At 45.5% G+C, this 21,830-nt stretch overlaps 1 protein-coding gene across 3 annotated transcripts in view; it reads left to right on the top strand.

The window, feature by feature from the left end:
• TMEM132A (transmembrane protein 132A) overlaps nt 1–21,830 on the top strand; it is a 310,163-nt gene that overhangs the window by 273,182 nt on the left and 15,151 nt on the right. For all 3 annotated transcript variants that reach the window (XM_073560699.1, XM_073560700.1, XM_073560701.1), the window contains one exon: nt 1,541–1,735. In XM_073560699.1, coding sequence (XP_073416800.1) covers nt 1,541–1,735 — 195 coding nt within the window. The remainder of the gene's footprint in view (nt 1–1,540; nt 1,736–21,830) is intronic.

Here is a 21,830-nt window from a genome sequence, read left to right as displayed (position 1 = left end):
TGGCTCCTGCAGCGAAGCACTAAGGGCCCCCTGCTGCGCCTCCAGGCCCCCGGAAAAGAGCCCATCGCCACTGTACATGGGCATCGCTGTTAGCGGCCCCACAGGGGAGCAGGCCGCGGTCCTGGTGTGGAGACGTCCCCTTCCTCTTGCAGCGGCATCCGAAGCGGACCGCCGATGCTGGGCCCCTTCGCCGCAGCCCCCTGCCGCACTCGGTGATCCCTCACTGCCTGGGGATGATGATGGCAGCCCTGCCAGGCTGCAGGCCGAAGCTCCCCCGACGTCCGCCCCCTGCTGGAGGGGGAGGCAGGCCGTGCGGCGAGGAGGTTACCGCCGCGGCCTCCCGCTGATGCAGGAGCTTGCCGCCGCCCGGCGCCTGACAGGCCCGCCCCCCGCCTGGAGGTAGGCCGCGGCCTAGCCATCGCCGCGGGCCCTCGCCTGGCCTGCGGATTCCTCCCAGGCCGGGTAGCGACGACAGGCACAGAATGCTGCGCCCGGCCTGGAGGGTCCCCGGAGGAGCTCCGGCGGCGTCGCGAGGCCCTGGCGGATGAATCGGGTGAGAGCCGCTCGGGAGGCCTCACCCGTCTGTAGCGCCGCTCCCTCCTCGCTGCTGCTGCAGACTCTCCGGACGTCCCAGAAATAATGCCGGCCACCCGTGACGCCAGCCAGCCTGGGGGCTGTGACCGCGCCGCCGCTCGCAGCTGCTCCAACACCCGCTCCACATCAGACATGGTAAGGGTGACTTCTTCTTGGGGGGACCGGATCCAAAGAGGAAGGGGACACCCACATCCCTCCTCTATATACTCCCCCAACTCCAGGGTACTCCCCCTGGTAGCCGACCACCCCCCGTCATGCTGGCCTCCGCCTATGCCTCCTTGGGGGGGGCAGGGGAGGCTCAGCTCCGGCCAATTCTTGAGCATTAACACAAAACTGAAAATAAAGATTAAACAACCACAAGATGGATTTCATCATCCAAGGTATCATATTAATCTGTATAATGGCACTGACCTGACACTGTCTGTAGGTTACTGTGTACAATCTTGTTGACAGGTTCCCTTTAATAGGGAGTCTGTCACCTGTCAGCAGGTTTTTGCTATGTAATGTGAGAGCAGCATGATGTATTCAAAGATACTGATTCATGTGAGGTGTTACATTCTGGTTTGCTTGGTGCAGTTTTGACACAATCAGTTTGCTGTAGATCTAGCACTTCTCTGAATGCTGAGCTTTGTATTACCCTGCCCACACCACTGATTGGCAGCTTTCTGTGTACACTGTGCATTCACAAAAAATGCTAATTAGTGGAAAGGGGTGTGGTTACACAGATCAGGAGATCTACATGGCATGAGACACCCTAACACCCTAGAGCAGGGAAGACGAGTATAGCTTAGCCTGTTATTTTTATCATCTGCAACCCTATGAATTAAAATGATATACCTTTATTTGTCTTTGACTATATATATATATATATATATAATATAATATAATTTTGTTACATTTTTTACCATGAAGGTCTGTGATAATTTTGTTTTCTTTTTATATATAGGTCCGCTCTCCGCTTTCACATTCAATTCTTGGAGAGCAAACAATCTCTGTATCTCCAGAAACTGTTTCAATCTTGGAACTGCGTTCAAATTTGCTTTGGGGTATATCCCTCTCTGTCACCCCAACTGTTGCCAAACATTATGGTGTTTTCAATATTTCATACATGTCTCAAGAAGCAAGAATGATTCCTAAACAGGTAAGCAACTATGTAGGGTCTCATAGCTTTTCTATTTGTAATTTTGGGCAGCTTTGGAATTTAATTGAGCTTTTCAGAGGGTTCCTTATAGCCACCTAGAGCAGAGGTGCACAATATTTTTTTGTACGGGGGTACTTGCAAGATTAGATCATCAAAACCGCCAGCATTAGATGAATACATCACCAGAAATGATTTAGACAATTTCTGCTGGGAATAAAAAACAGTTACAACACAATCTTAGTTTCACTGAGTTTTTGGAGCAGAAAATATGCAGAAATGCTCCAAATCCTTTTCATAATATCCAAGTTTTGAGGATTTTTGAGTTTAAATGTAGCCGTGTAGCACGTTATCTGACCAATTATGAATTGCAACATGGGTATAAGATTAGAATCACCGTCACTACATGAATCCATCACCAGGAGCACCATCAGTACATGAATGCAGCCTCAGAACCACTGTTAGTACATGAATGGAATGCAGCCTCAGAACCACCATCGGTACATGAATACATCACCAAGCTTAGTACAGCAAATAACTGCAATGTCAGGTCATACAATAATATGACATTTAATCTTTGGCTCCTACATGGAACGCTTACCATTCAACTTCTCTACTGTTTCCGCTACCTCTGTGGCACTATGGTCACAGCAGCAGTGTGATGAGGTCATGGATCGGAGCTGACAAGAGCCCCTCTGCTCTTGTGTTCTGTCATTCAAGTGTATTCACATCTATAAGATGAGAATACATTTGAATACAGGAAGGTCTCCGCGGACTGCAAGAAATCCTTTGGTGGGCTACATGCGGCCGTATATTGTGCAGGCTCATTCTAGAGCAATTAATCTTTAAAAGTGCAGCTACTCATAAATAATAAAATAGTGACTGAGGTAAATACATCCAAAGAAAATGCATAAGGCTACACGTTTTGCCACTGAACAAGTGGGTGCCTCAGGCTATGACTGTGTCCATGACCAGCTGTCAAAGAGAGAAAAAAGCAGCATTTGACCATCGGTGCCACATGCATGGAAACTGTTTTGTTGCATAACACTATAAGGCTAGTTTCACACTAGCTTATTTTCCACGCAGCGCTCGGCGCCGCTAAGCCCCGGCCCCAGCCGGCTCCCTGCCCACCCCATCCGGTCATCGCCGCCTACTATCGCACACGGCTGCATGCGATCTGCGCACCCTATCTTTAGCATAGGGTGCGCAGACCGTGCGCTGGCCGTGTGCTAGTAGGATTTTAGCGCGCTCTGCGCACTTTTGAAGGTTCGCCGAGCGCGCCAAAATGCAACATGGTGCGTTCGGCGCACACCGGCGCACCTTCAAAAGTGTGCAGCGCACACTAAAATCCTACTAGCACACGGCCAGCGCACAATCTGCACACCCTATGCTAAAGATAGGGTGCGCAGATCGCATGCAGCCGTGTGCGATAGTAGGCGGCGATGACCGGATGGGGCAGGCAGGGAGCCGGCAGGGGGCGGGGCTTAGCGGCGCCGAGCGCTGCGTGGAAAATAAGCTAGTGTGAAACTAGCCTAAGAGTATATGCACACAGTCTTTTTGCAAAGTTTTGAGAGCAGAAAATAAGCAGTACTTAAAAGATTTTGAGGCGTTTTTCAGGTGGATTTTGAGAATTTTCGCTGTACAGTAGAGTCTGGCTAGCTTGAGACAATGTGGGGGGAAAATTACTGGTTCAGCAAATGTCGGCAATTGTGTGTATTTAGTATCTGTTCTGCTAGGACAACCCCTTCTTGATCTAAATGTTTGTCCTAGATCAAATAAAAAAAGCTTATACTCACCTCCTGTACCAGCGTCATTCCAGAGGTGTTAGCACTTGCATTCCTGGGGCTCTCATGCGACTCTTATGACACGTGAGCCCGGAGCCCAAACAGCACTGGCGTCACTGTCCCCGCCTTCATACGAATTGAACATGAAGAGAAAGTCAGGGCTTAAGCTGATCTTCCACTTTTGCCGCTCCTTGGTTGCCCTGGCTTTGTGTTTCGGGTCATTGTCATCTTCAATGCTCTTACTGAGGGAAGGAAGTTGTTTGCCAAACTCATTCGATACATAACACCATCCATCCTCCCTTCAATACGGTGCAGTTGTCCTGTCCGCTTTGCATCAAAATAACTCCAGAGTATGATGTTTTCCTCACCATGCTTCACAGTTCGGACAAGTTCAAACAGGTGCAGTTAATACAGGTAATGAGTGCAGAGTGTGAGCTCTTCTTTTTTTTTTTTAAACTATTTTTATTAAATTCAACATGAAAGAAAAAGGCATATACAGTTATAGAATGCTCATGACAATGAACAGTAATCACGCCCTTTCCCCTATCCCTCCCCTCCCTTCCCTGCGAGTGTCATCATTTGAAGAGTTATCTTAAATTGGTTCGTGTCCTCCAATGCTTTGTAGCAAATACCAGTTGGTGCCTTCGAATTGCTTCTTAAGTCTATTCTTAGTCTCTGTGTCTATGGAAGGAATAAAGAATGACGATCTTGTAAAGAATTTCTCCGTTAACTTTTCTTTGTTGGTCAAAATCTCCATCAGTCCATTTTAAACAGAAAATAAATTTTTGTTAATATCAAAGCTTTTGACGGAACATTTGAGTTTAACCACTGATGTAATATGCTTTTCCTTACCGCTGAGGCCCAAATCACCAATGTAGCCTTGATGTGCCTAGGTAATTCTTTTTGAGTCTCCTCCAAGACATTAAAAGTTGCCCATTGTGGAGTAAGAGGGAATTCAATACCACTCAGTTGTTGCAATTCAGAGTGAATATCCCGCCGTAATTTTTGAATTCTAGTACATCCCCACATGTGGTGAAAAATATCAGTATTATGTAAACCACATTTTATACATTGATAAGAATTTGTGGGAGACATTCTGCATTGAACGAACGGGGGTAATATACGCCCTATGTAATAATAGTAAAGCCATATCAGTATAGCTGTTATATGGAATAACTTTCCTTTGTGCCCTAGTAGCTTCTAATATATCTCCAACCTCCAGACCCTCCATATCTTTTATCCATCTCGCCAGGCCAGAGATTTTAGCCTCCCAAGACCATTCCTTACACAGAGTAGAATATGTTGTACTAGTTGACTTCAATTGAGATCTGCCTGTTCTGAGGAGAATGTATATTTTATCACCCATACCCCCTCCCTGTCTGCTAGCTGTGTATTTAAGAACCAAATTGCGTGCCTGCAGAAACAGGAACGGACGTCCCCCAAACACGGGATAATGAGATACTGCCTCGGCAAAAGTAATTATTGAGAAACTATGATCCAATAGATCCAACCCAAAAACACACTTCTGCTGTGTCATAACTTTGTAGATTTTAGGCGGTTTACCTTTTAAAAATAGTGGGTTATCTGAAAAGGCGATAATCTTCCTCCCTGATTACACAGTTTCCTTCCTCTACTCCAAGACAAGATAGTTTGCCAAAGTATCGGATGATCTCTGATTTCATCGGAGAGTTCCTCATTAGTAAGCTGTAACAAAGCCATTAAGGATATATGCGGATAAATTTACCTCTCTTAGTGAGTATTGGCAAAGTGGGATGTTCCTCGCAACCAATTTATTACATATCGTAGGTTAGCTGTTATGTTATATCTAGCAATATCAGGGAAGTTAATACCTCCCTTAGATCTTGGCAGTTGTAGTTTACATAACCCAATGCGTGAGCGGCCCCACACTCCCCATATAAACTGTCGAAATGTCTTATTCAATAGATTAGTGTCCAATTTGGATAATAAAAGTGGTTATGTTTGAAAATATATATACCGTATTTTTCGCTTTATAAGACGCACCTGATTAAAAGACGCACCCCCAAATTTGGTGAAGAAAAAGCGATTTTTTTTTTTTTACGTTAAATGTAGGTGTGTCTTATAATGCCAGTGTCCGTCTTTCAAATCATGTATATGTCCCTCATCCTGGCATCTATATAACCCCCATCCTGGCACATTGCCCCCTTGTGCTGGCACATAGCCCCCCATCCCATCCTGGATATGGCCCCCCCGATCACTATATGCCCCCCTACTGGCACGCACATGGCCCCCCCTCTCTCTATATGCCCCCTGCTGGCATGCACACTTGCTCCCCGTCCCTATATTCCCCCCTGTTGGCATGCACACGGCCCCCGTCCCTATATTCCCCCCCTGCTGGCATTCACACGGTCCCCCATCCCTATATTCCCCCCCCCCCTGCTGGCATGCACACGGGGCCCCCCATCCCTATATTCCTCCTTGCTGGCATGCACATGGCCCCCCGTCCCTATATTCCTCCCCTGCTTTCATGCACACGGGCCCCCAGTCCCTATATTCCCCCTTGCTGGCATGCACACGGGCCCCAGTCCCTATATTCCCCGCTCTTGGCATACACACGGGCCCCCTCGTCCCTATATTCCCCCTGCTGGCATGCACACGGGCCTCCCTGTCCCTATATTCCCCCCTGCTGGCATGCACACGGGCCCCCCCCCATCCCTATATTCCCCCCTGCTGGCAAGCACAAAAGTGCGTCTTATAATCCAAAAAATACGGTAATAACTTTGGAAAGATTATCATTTTAATTAAGTGACATTTCCCAGTGAAAGACAAAATAATGTGTTTTCATGAATTGAGGAGATTAGTCACTTTAAGAATAATAGGTCTATAATTAAGACAATATAATTTATGCGGATCTGCTGGAAGTCTAATGCCCAAGTACCCAATAGACTTGCTCTTCCACTGAAAGGGAAACCAGCTCTCAGTTATTCTACGTGATCTAAATATTGCCAATGCTTCTGACTTATTATAAATAATTTCAAAGCCAGTAAGATTCCCGAAATCTTCGATTGTCGAAATTATGATTGGGATAGCTTGTGTTGGGTTGGCAATAAATGATAAAATATCATTGGCAAAAGCCAGTAATTTTGTCTCCGTGTTCCCAGTGGGAATCCCATGAAAGTCTGGCAAATTTTGAAGAGTTCTCAATAAAGAGTCTAATGCCAAATTAAATAATAATGGAGGCAATGGGCATCCTTGCCTCATACCCCTTTGGATGGCAAAAGGCACCGACAGGGTGTTATTTATAAAAAGCCTAGATGTGGGTTCCCTATATAACAATTTAATAGCATTGCAAAACCAGGACCCAAACCCTCTGACCTCCAACAGCTTATATAAATAATTGCAGGAGGCCCTGTCAAAGGTCTTATATGCGTCGAGGCCCACAACTATGTTCCTTTTACTGTTGTTAAGCCTACTACTAGATATAGTACCGATCGCTGTTCTTATAGGTTATTGATTTCTCATATACAAACCCCGTCTGATGTGATGAAATTAGCTCAGGAATAACCTGCTGGACCCTAGTTGCCAATATTTTTGTAAGGAGCTTAAAATCTGCATTGAGCAATGAAATTGGGCGATACCCCTCTACCTGCAATGGATCTTTCCCAGGCTTAGGAAGCAAAATAATACAAGCCTCATTAAATATATCTGGAATGTTGCCCCTCTCCATTATTCCATTAAATAACTCGCATAAGTGTGGACCCACCAATAGACCTAGGATTTTATAATACTCGCCACTAAACCCATCTGGACTTGGTGCTTTAGAAATCTTAATAGTAGAGATGGCTGTCAGCACTTCCATGATGGTAATTGGTGAATTAAGCAAATTTCTCTGGTCCTCCATAATACTAGGAGCCACCCCATCCTGAAAGAAGCACGAAGTCTGCAATCTCTTCTCTCCCACTTGCATACAATGACCAAAATAGTTTAAAAAGTCTAAATTCCTCTATTTGTTCATTATCCGTTGTAATTTTCCCATCTTGATTACAGATCTTATTGATTCTGTCTGCGCTCTGCAAAAGACTTTCGACTAACCTCTGCACTAATCCGCACCTCCCACTCCCGACTCCAAGACTTCTCCCGCGCTGCGCCAATCCTCTGGAATGCTCTACCCCAAGAAATTAGGACTATCCACAATTTGCACAGTTTTAGGCGCTCTCTCAAAACACATCTATTCAGAGCAGCCTATCACGTTCACTAATCAAATTCAGTTTATGTGCAAGTGTGAGTATGTAGCGCATTCACTATCTCTGTCCCCCACCTTCTCAAGATGGCTGGACCATTATTGTAAATACATCATTGTAAATACACACCTGTACTTTGTATCACCATTCCTAAATCCAGCAGAGGGCAGTGTGCTCCAAGGATCTGATCTGTGCTTCTGCCCATGAAATTGCAATATTTGAATCCAGCAGAGGCAATGTGCTGTAAGGTTTTAATAAATCCAGCAGGGGGCAGCGTTATCGAATTCACATATATAGGCTGTCTTGTATACCAAATATATGGCCCACAGTATTCAAGAGCCAAGTTGCAGAGCCACTTCTCTGAATGATATGAGCACTGCCTGTGTGGCTCTATCTTATCTCCAGTACCAAGAGCCTGCGCCTTCCGCCCAACTGACCTGACTGTGCTTCTCTGTACCGGTCCACGCTCCTGCTCCTCCAAAGGTATCTAGCGGCCCTAGTTACCTTATAGTCCGGGGATGTTGCGCGGAGTGTCTCAGTGTGCGCTCCGCACTCCAATACGGCCTGTCACCGCTGCTCCTGTCAGAAGCCGCGCCTCACTTGGATTTAAGTGCTACCCGTGCCTAGGACCTCCGGAGTCCCCGGAGAGCTGGCCCCTACACTGGGGGAACCTTTCCCAGGTCTTATCCCCGCTGCTCGCTTAGGCTATGTGCACACAGTTTTAGGTGCTGCAGATTTGTCCGTGCGGATTTGGGAAAATCCGCAGGTCAAAAGACCTGCGGATTAGCCTGCGATATAGCTCTGCGGTTTCACACCTGTACAATGGAGAAGGTGTGCAACCGCTGCGGATTCCGCACAAAGAATTGACATGCTGCGGATTTGAACCCGCAGCAAAATCCACGCAGAAAAATCCACAGCATGTGTACAGCGTTTTTCATTTTACCATTGAAAACAATGGTACTGTACAACGCAGCTAAATCTGCTGCGGACCCGCAGGGCCAGAAACGCTGTGGATCCGCAGCAGAATCCGCAACGTCTGCACATAGCCTAAGTGTAGCGGTGTGATGGCAGTGGATGAAGTTCTGCCGTCAGGGAGCTCCATTAAAATGCGGCCATCTTCTAGCTCCGTCTCCCGGAAGTCCCCCGTGGGAGCACTTCTTAAAGAACAACTACCAGGTCTGTGAGAACCAGAATTCTTGCTGGTAGGTGATTAAATACTTATTTAATGTAACAAAATGCAATTTAATTATTTAAAAATCCTACAATGTGATTTTTTTCTAGTTTCTATCTCTCACAGTTGAAGTGTACCTGCAATAATAATTACAGATCTCTCCGTTCTTAGTAGGTGGGAAAACTTGCAAAATCATCAGTGTATCAAATACTTATTTTCCGCACTGTATATGTTTGTAAGGTGAATGCAAAGCTGAACCTTTGGATCCTGAAAAACGCAGCAAAAATACAGCAAAGAAAGCGACAAAAAAGGCAGCAAAACCTGCATTATGGCTGCATCTTTTCTTTATGCCAAGAGATCAAGTTTTTCTGCAGCAAAAAACAACATGTGAACATGGCCTTGCATTCTTACGATGAGCCTTTGGTGATTTTTTTCGCTGTACAAAAATGCAGCATCTTACACTTAAAGCAAGTAGAAGCCATTTATAGAAATCTCATGCCAACTGGGTTTTTTTTTACTCTGTGTATACTTGGAGTTTGTGTTTGAAATCTGCAACATATCAATGTCTCTTGTGGATGGATACTCTTGAGTTTTATGATTTTCCCCATAGAGCTACACTCCCTGACAGAAGTTATGTCGCTTATCCATGCTATGTAAATAAAAGCTTATAACCTGACGTTAAGTTCATCCATTGGTCGTACAAATTATTCTTTTGAAAGCTGAAACCCTCCGAAATGTGGTTTTGGTTAAGAAAATAAATTGGCATCAATGAAGAAATATTGATCATTTAATGGACACAGAATGGTCAGATTTTGGCAAGACAAAAGTTATGTCGCCTGGTCATATAATGCACTCAATCCTACTTTACATCCTCACCTGTGCTCAGTAAATGATTGGTTAATTAGTGAGTGTGTATAAAAAGAAACCCAGCACCCCAGACCTTCACTTGAGCTGCAACTTGAGCTCTGACAACATGCCAAAAATCCACCCTGCGACCAAAGCCTGGTTTATCAAGAGGCTGAAGACCAGATCCACTGCAGAGGTGGCTGGCAACTTTAATGTGTCTCAGCTTCAAGTACAAAGAATTAAAAAAAAGATTTGAAGAGACTGGAGATGTGTTTGACAAGCCCAGGTCCAGCAGACCCTGCTAGACAACAAAGGAATGTTTGTTTGTCATAAAATCCAAAGCAAGCCCCTCTTCCACTGCAGCAGAGCTCCAACAGGCCTGGTCACCTTAAGTCCCTGTGTCAACTAGAACAGTTTGTAGGATTCTGTCTCGAAATCACCTCCATGGTTGAATCAGTGCCCAGAAGCACTAAACAAAAGGCAAATAAAAAACCGTGTGGCATTTGCAAAGTCCCACAGCCTGCTAAACAGATGGACACTGGAAAAGTGGCAGAAGGTGGATTTCTCTGATGAATCTTCACTAGAATTACACCACAGCCATCGCAAATACTTCAGGAGACCTACTGGAGCCTGTATGGATCCAAAATACACCCAGAAAACAGTTAAATTTGGTGGTGGAAAGATCATGGTCTGGGATTACATTCAGTATGGGGGTGTGCGAAACATTTGCAAGGTGGAAGGCAATATCAATAGCCTAAAATATCAAGAAGTATTAGCTACCTCTTATATTCCAAATCATAAAAGGGGTCAAATTCTGCAGCAGGATGGTGCTCCATCTCATACATCCATCTCTACAACAAAGTCCCTCCAGGCAAAAAAGATCAAGGTGCTCAAGGACTGGCCAGCCCAGTCACCAGACATGAACATCATTGAGCATGTTTGGGGTAGGATGAAAAAGGAAGCTTGGAAGACAAACCAAAGAATGTAGATGAACTCTGGGAGGCATGTAAGACTGCATTCTTTGCTATTCCTGATGACTTCATTAATAAATTGTATGAATCATTGTTGAACCGCATGGATGCAGTCCTTCAAGCTCATGGAAGTCACACAAAATATTAAATATGACTCTAATAGCACCACAACTTCATTCTACAATGTTATGCAACATATATTTGTATTTTAAGTTAATTATTTGTTTGAATATCACATTACTTTCTGTGGCCGACAAAACTTTTGTCTTGCCAAAATCTGACCATTCTGTGTCTATTAAATGATCAATATTTCTGCATTGTTGGCAATTTATTTTCTTAACCTAAACCACATTTCGGAAGGTTTCAGCTTTCAAAAGAATAATTTATGCAACCAATGGATGAATTTAACGTCAGGTTATAAGCTTTTATTTACATAACATGGATAAGCGACATAACTTCTGTCAGGGAGTGTATATTAGATGCAGAAATGCATGTAAAAAAAACACATTTGCGTTTTTAGTGCATTTCCGCTGCAGAAACGCTCTAATAGAATCATAAAAGGTTAGAGTTGGAAGGGACTTCCAGGGTCATCGTGTCCAGCCCCCAGCCCTAATGCAGGGTTCACTAAACCATCACAGTCAGATGTCTGTCCAGCCTCTGTTTGAAGACATCCTCACTGTAAAAAAGTTTTTTTTCTAAAATCTAATCTGTATTTTCTCCCTTTCATTTTCATTCCATTGCGTCTTGCGTTTCCACATGCAAATGAGAATAAAGATGACCCCTCTATACAGAGACATCCCTTCAGATATTTGTAGACTGCTATTAATTCTCCTATTAGCCTTCTTTTTTGCAAGCTAAACTTTCCAGCTCCTTTAACCGTTCCTCGTGGGACATAGTTTAAGCAGTCCACTTACCATCCTGGTAGTTCTTCACTGAACTTGCTCCAGTTTTTCAATGTCTTCTTTTAAAATGTGGTGCCCAGAACTGGAAAAAGTATTCCAGAATAGTTCTGATCAAGGAGGAATAGAGGGGGATAATTACTTCATGTGATCTAGACTCTATGTTCTCTTAATACATCTTAGAACTGTGTTTGGCTTTTTGCTGTTGATTCATGTGCAATCTGTGATATATTAGTATACTCAAGTTTTTTTCACGTGTGCTGTTGCTTAGTTCTATTCCTCCTATTTTATAGATGTAATGTTCGTTTTTCTTGCCCACATGTAGAATCTTGCATTTCTCCCTGTTAAATATCATTCTATTAGTTGCTACTCATTGTTCTAGCTTATCTGTATCTTCTGAATCCTTTCTCTGTCTTCTCTAGTGTTAGCTATTCTTCCTAGCTTTGCATCGACCTGCAAATTTGATTAGTTTACTTTCGGTTCCCTTATCTAAATCATTTATAAAAATGTTGAACAACACTGGTGCCAGGATAGAACCTTGTGGTACCCCACTTGAAACACTCTTTGCAATCAGATGTGCAACCATTTATTACCACTCTTTGAGTACGATTACCTAGCCATTTATGAATCCACCTAACCGTAGCCTTGTCAATCCCTTACTTTGTGATGTTTTTCAATAAGGATAGTATGAGATACTTTATCAAATGCTTTGCTGAAGTCGAGATATACAGTACCCCATTTCCCTGATCCACCCAGTCAGTGATACCATCAAAGAAGGAAATTAGATTAATCTGGCATGACTTGTTTGCTGCAAACCCATGCTGGCTCTGGTTAATTACTGTATTCTTATCCAAGTACTTGCATACATGCTGTTTAATAATTTGTTCAACTATATTTCCTGGTATAGAGGTAAGGCACACTGACCTGTAATTTCCTGGCTCTATTTTCTTTAATATTTTGAAGATAGGAACAACATTTGCCCTCCTCTAATCCTCTGGGTCTTCTCTTGTTCTCTAGGATTTTTCAAAGATTCTAGCTAGTGCAATTTTCCTTGCTATTTCTTTCAGTACCCTGGGATGTGATTCATCTGGACCAGGATATTTAAATTCATTTAAATTAGCTAATTGTGCCCTTACCATCACTCTGTTTATAGATAGTATGGATTATTTTATTCCTTCGATAGCGCCATGAAGAACAGTTGATGTTACATTTGCTTTCTTAGATAACACAGATGCAAAATAGGAATTTTAAAGTTCGGTCTTCTCAACATCATTTTTGACCACTTCATCCTTTTTCATCCTGTAAAAATCCTATAGCATCGTTGACTTTTCTTTTGCTTTTGACATACCCCCAAAATACTTTATTGCTTTTGGTCTTCTTTGCAAGCCTCATTACTAGCTTTAGCTCTTCTAACTTTTGCCCTGCATTCCCTGCAAACAGCATTATATTTTTCTTTAGCTATGGCTCCCTCTTTCTATTTGATATGCCTTTATTCCTTTTTAGCAAGTGTTTAAGTTCTGTGTTATTATTATTAAATAATTATTTTAGTTATATAGGGAAACATATTCCGCAACAATTCGGCTGTGACATATACAGACAATAAATTCACAGGAGGAGTGAGGGCCCTGCTTGCGTACTTACAATCTACAAGGAAATAGGGGGACACAATAGGTAAAAAGTGCTATTTCAGGTCCAGCCATTATAATAAGGATTTTCAAATACAGCTGTATGATCCAGTCATCAGCCAGTATGTTTAAAGGGAACCTGTCAGTAGGATTGTGCACAGTAACCTACAGACAGTGTCAGGTTGGTGCCGTTATACTGATTAAAATTATACCTGGTGATGAAATCCGTCTTGTGGTTGTTGTTTAATATTTATTTTCAGTTTTGAGTTAATGATATGCTTGTGCTTCGGTGTTGGCCTGTGGGGAGCTTCATGTGGTGCTCTGATTTAGGTATACATAATGCAGCCTGATAGCTCCTACTGCGTAGGCGGCGCCATCTTGGAGGAGGAAATTTTTTTCTTCTCTAGCAAGATGTCGCCACAGGTGCCTGCGCAATAGCCGCTATTGGATCACCTCTATACACACCGATAGCTGCTACGCGGTAGGCGCTATTTTAAAATTGATTTTTTTTTTATACTCAGTATAACCTCAAGCACATTTATTAACATTTATTAACAACACAGTAAACATGCGATTATGCTGTAGTGCAGGTGCCACGGCTGGCACCTGCCTGCAAAAGTGTTTTTTTCAGTATATACATATATTCATTATGTAAACTAGGGGGCAGGTCACTGAGGGATCAGTGACCTGTCAGCAGTCTGCATTATGAATAGCTAATCAGAGCACCACATGAAGCCCCCCTCCAGAGCGCGAGCATATCGTATCATTCACCCGTCGAAGTGCTAGTAAGCACGAAACGGCCGTTGTCAGACATTGCTCACTCCTCCCTCCAGCCTCCCGGCCATGAAGTTTTAATGTGGATTGCTAAATAAAGCTGACTTTTTCACCTGGATCGGTGAGTGCTATGCTATTCTTTCCACTCATTGGAGCATATCATTAACTCAAAACTGAAAATAAAGATTAAACAACCACCACAAGATGGATTTCATCAACCAAGGTAACATTTTAATCAGTATATCGGCGCCAACTTGACACTGTGTGTAGGTTACTGTGCACAATCCTGCTAACAGGTCCTCTTTAAGTGCAATTATCGAGTGCAGTTATCGTGTGGATACAGGTGAGTAGGAGGGAGCAGCTTCTGAATAATATTATCAGTCAAATCATCTAGGGTAGTGCAGTCCAGAGAACTGGTGCAGCACGGGAGAAGTCTTGGAGACGGAGGTGGGAGGTTTGGATCATGGCGTATGTTATTCTTAGGTCAGTTTCAGAATGAAGGGCACTTGTAGAGTGATGGACAGTGATGAGGTAGGACATATAGGGTGATGCAGAACTGTGGCGAGCTTTGTGCCTGAGAGAGATGAGTTTATATAGTATTCATAGAATCATAGAATCGTAGAGTTGGAAGGGACCTCCTGGGCCATCTGGTCCAACCCCCTGCTCAAAGCAGGATTCGCTAAATCATCCCAGTCAGATGTCTGTCCAGCCTCTGTTTGAAGACTTCCATTGAAGGAGAACTCACCACTTCTCGTGGCAGCCTGTTCCACTCATTGATCACTCTAACTGTCAAAAAGTTTTTTCTAATATCTAATCTGTGTCTCCTCCCATTCAGTTTCATCCCATTGCTTCTAGTCTTTCCTTGTGCAAATGAGAGTAAAGTTGATCCTTCTACAATGTGACAGCCCTTTAGATATTTGTAGACAGCTATTAAGTCTCCTCTCAGTCTTCTCTTTTGCAAACTAAACATTCCCAAATCCTGCAACCTTTCCTCTTAAGACAGGGTTTGCAGACCGGTCACCATTCTGGTCGCTCTTTTCTGAACTTGCTCCAGTTTGTTGATGTCTTTTTTTAAATGTGGTGCCCAAAACTGGACACAATATTCCAGATGAGGTCTGACCAAAGAGGAGTAGAGGGAAATAATGACTTCACGTGATCTAGACTGTATGCGTCTGTTAATACATCCTAGAATTGCATTTGCCTTTTTTGCTGCTGCATCACACTGTTGACTCATATTCAGTCTGTTATCTATTAGTATACCCAAGTCTTTTTCACATGTGCTGTCACTTAGCCCTATTCCTCCCATTCTATATATGCTTTTTTCATTTTTATTGCCCAGATGTAGTACTTTGCATTTCTCCCTGTTAAAAACCATTCTGTTAGTTGCTGCCCACTTCTCCAGTTTATTTAAATCTTTTTGAATCCTCTCTCTCTCTTCTCTAGTATTAGCTATCCCTCCTAGCTTTGTGTCATCAGCAAATTTAATCAGTTTACCCTCAATTCCTTCATCTAAATCGTTGATAAAGATGTTGAACAATACAGGGCCCAGGACAGAGCCCTGTGGTACCCCACTTGAGACATTTTTCCAACTGGATGTGCAGCCATTTACAACCACTCTTTGTGTCCGATCACTAAGCCAGTTATGAATCCACCTAACAGTTGCCTTGTCCATTCCATACTTAGTCATTTTTTCAATAAGGATTGTATGAGAGACTTTGTCAAATGCTTTGCTGAAGTCAAGATATACTATATCTACAGCATTTCCTTGATCCACCCAATCAGTGATACCATCATAGAGGGAAATTAAGTTAGTCTGACATGACTTATTAGTTACAAACCCATGCTGACTCTGTTTAATCACTTCATTCTTATCCAGGTATTGACATACATGTTGTTTAATAATTTGTTCAAAGATCTTTCCTGGTATAGAAGTCAGACTCACCGGCCTATAGTTGCCTGGGTCCACCTTCTTCCCCTTTTTGAAGATAGGAACAACATTTGCTCTTCTCCAGTCTTCTGGCACTTCTCCTGTTCTCCAAGAATTTTCAAAGATTATGGAGAGGGGTTCAAAAATTTCTTCTGCTATCTCCTTCAGTACTCTGGGGTGTAATTCATCTGGACCTGGAGACTTGAATTCATTTAGGTTAGCTAAGTGTTTCCTCACTATCTTTCTGTTTATAGATATCCTGGATTCTTCTATTCCCTTAATAGGACAGTGAATAACAGTTGATGTTACATTTCCTTTCTGAGAGAAAACAGATGCAAAATAGGAAATTAAAAGTTCAGCCTTCTCAACATCCTGTCTTACCATTTCATCATTTTCATCCTGTAAAAATCCTATAGCATCTACAGTTTGGGGACCCCTGTAGAGCAGGGGTCCCCAAACTGTTGCTCGGGAGCCACATGTGGCTCGCGGTCCCATGAATTGTGACTCGCCAGCTTGGTGCATTAGGTCCAGGTCTAGCAAACAGGTACATCTCAAAATGGTGAATTTTGTGAGTAGCCCTGCACAGAAGAGCAGATCTGTGTCATAATCCCAGTGCAGGTTTTGACTTGCACGTCAGTGGTTAATGTCTTGAGCCCAGTGCAGTTGTAATAACGTTCAGGAGGAGTATATGTCACCATGGAACAGGCAGACCAACAGTAAAAGGGGAGGTTTATTTACAGGGAGCAAAACAGGTAAACATATAATATAACGGAGAAAGTGCTGTAACAGATAATATCAGAGATTGAAGAAATAACAGAAGTTCACAACAATAGACAGTTATTCTCTTATGGGGTGGCAACTTATCAGTTCCTGGAGAACTTGATTGTAGAAATCACTCTTCTCCCACGTAGGCACCCAGGTGCAAGGGATGCTTGATGTCGTCCAACTGGCGTATGGGGGGGTAACGTGGAGGCTCAAGGGGTACGGTAATGGCGGTATTCCCCTGTATGCAGGATCCCTCCCTCTGCCGCGGCAGCGGCGTTCCCTCACCAGGGTCAGGGGATCTGCCTGTGCCAGTCTCTCTTGGCAGGTCAGTGTCACATTACAGTCTGTTCCTTGGTCACAGGGAAACGTCTCAGCCACTGAATACAGCCTGTCTGCAAGAAAGCTTCTTGCCACTATCACAGTCTCTCTGAGGAGATTCATAGGGAAGTCTCTAGTCACAGCATACAGCCCTTGCTCTGCACACACAGACTTCACAGGGGGATCAGGACACAACTTATCTGTCACTGCAGATTCCAACTGTTAGTAGTCACAGGATACGGTCTCAGCTTCTCTGCAGATCTCAGTCTGTCCACGGGGTCAGGACGCCGCTCCAATGTCTCCACAGTATGCAGGCTCACATACTAACGTTCTGCTGTCCCTTTGCAACGATACCCCGGACTCTCTCTGTGACTGGGAGCTCTGTCTCTTCTGCAGTCTCTATCAGCGTCCTTTCCCTTCAGCTCCCCATGCTGCACTGAGAGAAAACCCAGGAAGATTTCCTGCTCTCTGCTCTCCTCTCCTGGCCCCCTGTGCTCAGCCCCTCCTCTGTCTCCCGGGGAACCTGCTGCCCTGTTTAACTGTTCGAGGCATGGAGCAAAGGAGGCAGCCCTCTCCTGGCTCTTCTTGCACTTCACCCCCTTACATTGGCTTTGACCTGCACACCTGGGGTTAATTATTGTGGCCTCTCTTTGGCTCAGGGAGAGCTTCTTATAGCCCTGAGAAACTCCCATCCCCGTCAGTTATACTTTGGCCTGAGTGTGTTGACCCCTGTGTGCCTGTTCGTTGTCTTCTAGCTTGCTTATATGGTTCTGACCCGGTTCTGTCTCCCGTTGTGAGTTTGCCTGTTGATACTGCACTACCCTCTCTGTGTATGACTCCTTGCCTGTGACCTGACTATTCTTTGCATATATCTCCGTGTATGACTCATTGGCTATGTCCTGACTCCCCGTTCTGTCTCTCCTCTGGTTTTGTCATGCTATTTCGTGCTTTGACCCCAGCCTGTCTATGCCTCTTGGTAACGTTGTCCCGTAGTTACCCTGCTATGAGTTTTCTTGCAGCTCCCAGCTCTCTGAGGTTTAGGCCACGCCCCCAGCAGTCACGTGGCTTAGGTTCTGCTGGTCTGAAGCACGCGCCTTCTCTGGTGCTGCCCGCTCCACAGGTATCGCTGAGCACAGTTTGTCTTACTCAGGACACACGCACTGGCTCAGTGAGCAAGTGCAGTGCGGTGTTCCTGACATTATAACTGACCGTGAACATTTTTTTTTTTTGTCCTCACTTCTGCAGCATGGACCCAATGCATGCTTTATCTGAGCAGGTGAAATGCTTGACTCAGTCGCTGCAGAAGCTAAGTCCCAACGGCAGGTTGCGGACTCTGTTCAGGGGGTGCTTTCCGCAGGCTTTCAGCAGGTGGGGAATAGAGATGTCATTTTAGTCCCGAATCTCCGGTTAAGTTGCCAGATATGTTTGCTGCTAACAAAAACGATTTTAGAGCGTTTGAGGGCTGTAAGCTCTTTTTCTCCTTGAGACCCCGCTCCTCTGAGGATGAGAAACAGAGGGTAGGGGTGGTTATGTCCCTGCTTAAGGGGGCCCACAAGGCTGGGCATTTTCTCTTTCCTCTTCTGCCCCGGAGAGAATGACTGTGGATGCGTTTTTTGATGCCTTAGGGCTTATTTACGATGAGCCCGATAGAGTGCGTTTGGCTGAGGACAAGATGATGAGTGTCTGTCAGGGGAAGCACTCGGCCGAGTGGTTCTGTTCTGAATTTAGACGTTGGGCAGCTGAGATTTCTTGGAGTGATGCCGCCCTTCAGGGACTGTTCCGTAGAGGCCTGTGTGAACGTCTGAAGGATGCCCTGGCACTCCATCCTCCACCTGACTCCCTGGAGGATGCCATGACCCAAGCGGTTCGCATGGATCGCAGACTGCGGGCAAGAGGTGTTATGCAACTTGAAACACCATTATTCTCCAGTGGAGGTGAGACCCGGACTCTTCCTGTGGCTATGGAGGTGAGCGCTGTCACCTGTGAGGAGAAGGAAAGAAAACGCCGCCGGGAGAAGCAGTTGTGATTCTATTGTGGGGAATCTGGACATTGGAAGAAGGACTGCCCCTCTTGTCCGTCATCCTCCAAGATGGCGACAAACGACTAGGTCTGGGTAGTAGTCGAGGAGGCTACCCAGACCTTCAGGTACAATTTTCCTCACGTGCAAGAATGGTGCTTCAGGTGTGTAACGGGGTCTACCAAGCTGGGGTACCTCTTTCAGTACCACCCCGTGTTTTCGGAGGTCCGCTCTGCGTTGGCTGGAGTCTGAATGAATGACGCTGGCTGGAATTCCTTGGTTACATGGGCGCATATAAAAGATCACTTCTTCTCCATGTATTTCCAGTCTGACAACACTTTACTCACAGGACACAGAATATATCACACAGATACAGAGGGCGGCCAATAGAAAAGCGGCAGGCCAGACATACATTACAAAAGCCGCAGGTGGCCGGAGCCTGCCGATGTTTACTGTGGGAATTATAAAGGTGGGGGGAGGGCGGACAAAAGGAGAATATCGTGTCCCCTCTGCCCAGGAGCGCAGCCTGTGAACTGATGCATTACGGAAATGCATCTCACATGGAACCTATTATACATACATATAACTGCACAACATATTCTGGGTGCTGAGTGGTTCTGTAACACGTAACACGGCTCCCCTTTTCAGCGACGCAATCGGCATACACAGTCTGATCCTCAACGGATCGATTTGGGGATGACCGAAGTTTATGGGGTTGGTACAAGTTCCGTTTGTCGACTTAGACCATCGGCGTTACCGATTTGTTTGCCGGGTCTGTGGTGGATGGTGAAGTCCAGAGGTTGTAGGGCTAAACTCCACCGGAGCAATCTGGCGTTGTCTCCGGAGACCCGATTAAGCCAGACTAGGGGATTATGGTCCGTTAGGAGGGAAAACTGACGTCCATACAAATATGGTTGCAACTTCTTGAGTGCCCATACTACCGCCAGGCACTCCTTCTCGATGGCCGCATAGCTTACTTCACGGGGCAGTAGTTTCCGACTCAGGTAAGCTACCGGGTGTTCTTGGCCGTCCGGCCCGACTTGGCTCAGTACTGCCCCCAATCCAAACATAGAAGCGTCTGTGTGAACAAGGAAACGTTTAGTTGGATCGGGTGCGGCCAATACAGGGGTATTGGTGAGGGCGTCCTTTAGTTGGCGGAAGGCTTCCTCACACTCTGAGGTCCAGGTTACCTGGCGGGGTTGGTTCTTACGGGTCAGATCAGTGAGGGGCTTGGCTACGCTGCTGTAATTGGGAACGAATTTCCTGTAATACCCCGCTGTCCCTAGAAACACCATGACCTGGGTTTTAGTGCGTGGGATGGGCCACTTGGCTATGGCCTCAATCTTGGCTGGTTCTGGTCGCTGTTTCCCACTTCCCACCCAATGCCCTAAATACTGAACCTCTGCTTTGCCCACTTGACACTTGTTTGGGTTCAGGTTGATTCCGGCCTGGTGGATCCTGTCCAATACTGTCTCTAGGTGATTTAGATGCTCTTCCCATGTCGCACTGTAGATGGCGATGTCGTCCAGGTAGGCACAAGCATAGTCCTGGAGACCATCCAGAAGCCGGTCAGCCAGCCTTTGGAAGGTCGCCGGGGCATTCTTCATCCCGAATGGCATAACTCGAAACTGGAATAAGCCGAACGGGGTGACAAATGCCGACTTGGGAATAGGGTCAGGACTAAGGGGAATCTGCCAGTAGCCTTTGCATAGATCGATGGTGGTCAAATACTTTGCCCCCGCCAGCCAGTCTAACAACTCATCCACACGCGGCATGGGGTATGCATCCATCACTGTTTTCTCATTGAGCCTACGATAGTCTAAACAAAACCGTGTAGTCCCATCCTTCTTGGGCACTAACACTACGGGGGATGCCCAGGGACGATCTGACTCTTCACTGACCCCTAAACGCAACATCTCTTGTATTTCTTGTAGCATCCCCTCTCGTACAGACTCAGGGACGCGGAAGGAGTTTTGTTGTAGGGCGGTCTGATCCTGGGTCTCAACCTTGTGTTGTGCCAGGCGAGTGTACCCTGGTCTCCCCGAAAACATCCTCTGTCGCTGCCTCAACAACTCCTCCGCCTGCAGTCTCTCCCGGGGGCCTAGGTCTTCACCCAAGTGTACCTGGTCCCATGTTTTAGACTGAGTCCTTTCCCCTAAGACATCCGGCAAGGGAAGTCCAGCTAAATCCTCTGCTTCAGGTGCACAGATGGCCACTACCTCTTCAGGGCGCTCCCGGTAGGGCTTCAGCATATTCACGTGGAACATGCGGATAACCCTGGGGTCATCACAATCGGCGACATTATAGGTTGTGTCGGCTATTTTCCCCACTACCTGGTAGGGCCCCTGCCATGCAGCTTGAAACTTATTCTGCTTAGTGGGCTCTAACACCAGGACCTTCTGTCCTATTTCCAAAGTGCGCTCTCTGGCCCTCCGATCGTACCATACGTGCTGGCGCCGCTGTGTCGCCTGCAGGTTCTCACGTACAACCTGGGTCAGCTCCTGTAGGCGGTCCCGGAATTCCAGCTCATAGGGTACAATACGTACCCCTTCTATGAGGCCCTCCCCTTCCCAGTGTTCCAGCACTAAGTCTAGGGGTCCCCTTACCCGTCTCCCGTATACCAGCTCGAACGGGGGAACCCCATGGATTCTTGGGGCACCTCCCGATAGGCAAACAGGAGGTGTGGCAAGAATTTCTCCTAGTCCCTGTATGTCCTGGTAAAAGTCCCAATGAGCTGTTTTAATGTCCCGTTAAAGCGTTCACACGACCCATTGGTTTGTG

The sequence above is a fragment of the Dendrobates tinctorius genome, unplaced genomic scaffold (genome assembly GCF_039654945.1).
Source record: "Dendrobates tinctorius isolate UK_male_01 unplaced genomic scaffold, ASM3965494v1 ptg000302l, whole genome shotgun sequence".
NCBI lineage: Eukaryota > Metazoa > Chordata > Amphibia > Anura > Dendrobatidae > Dendrobates > Dendrobates tinctorius.
This window is presented reverse-complemented; position numbering and strand designations above follow the sequence as displayed.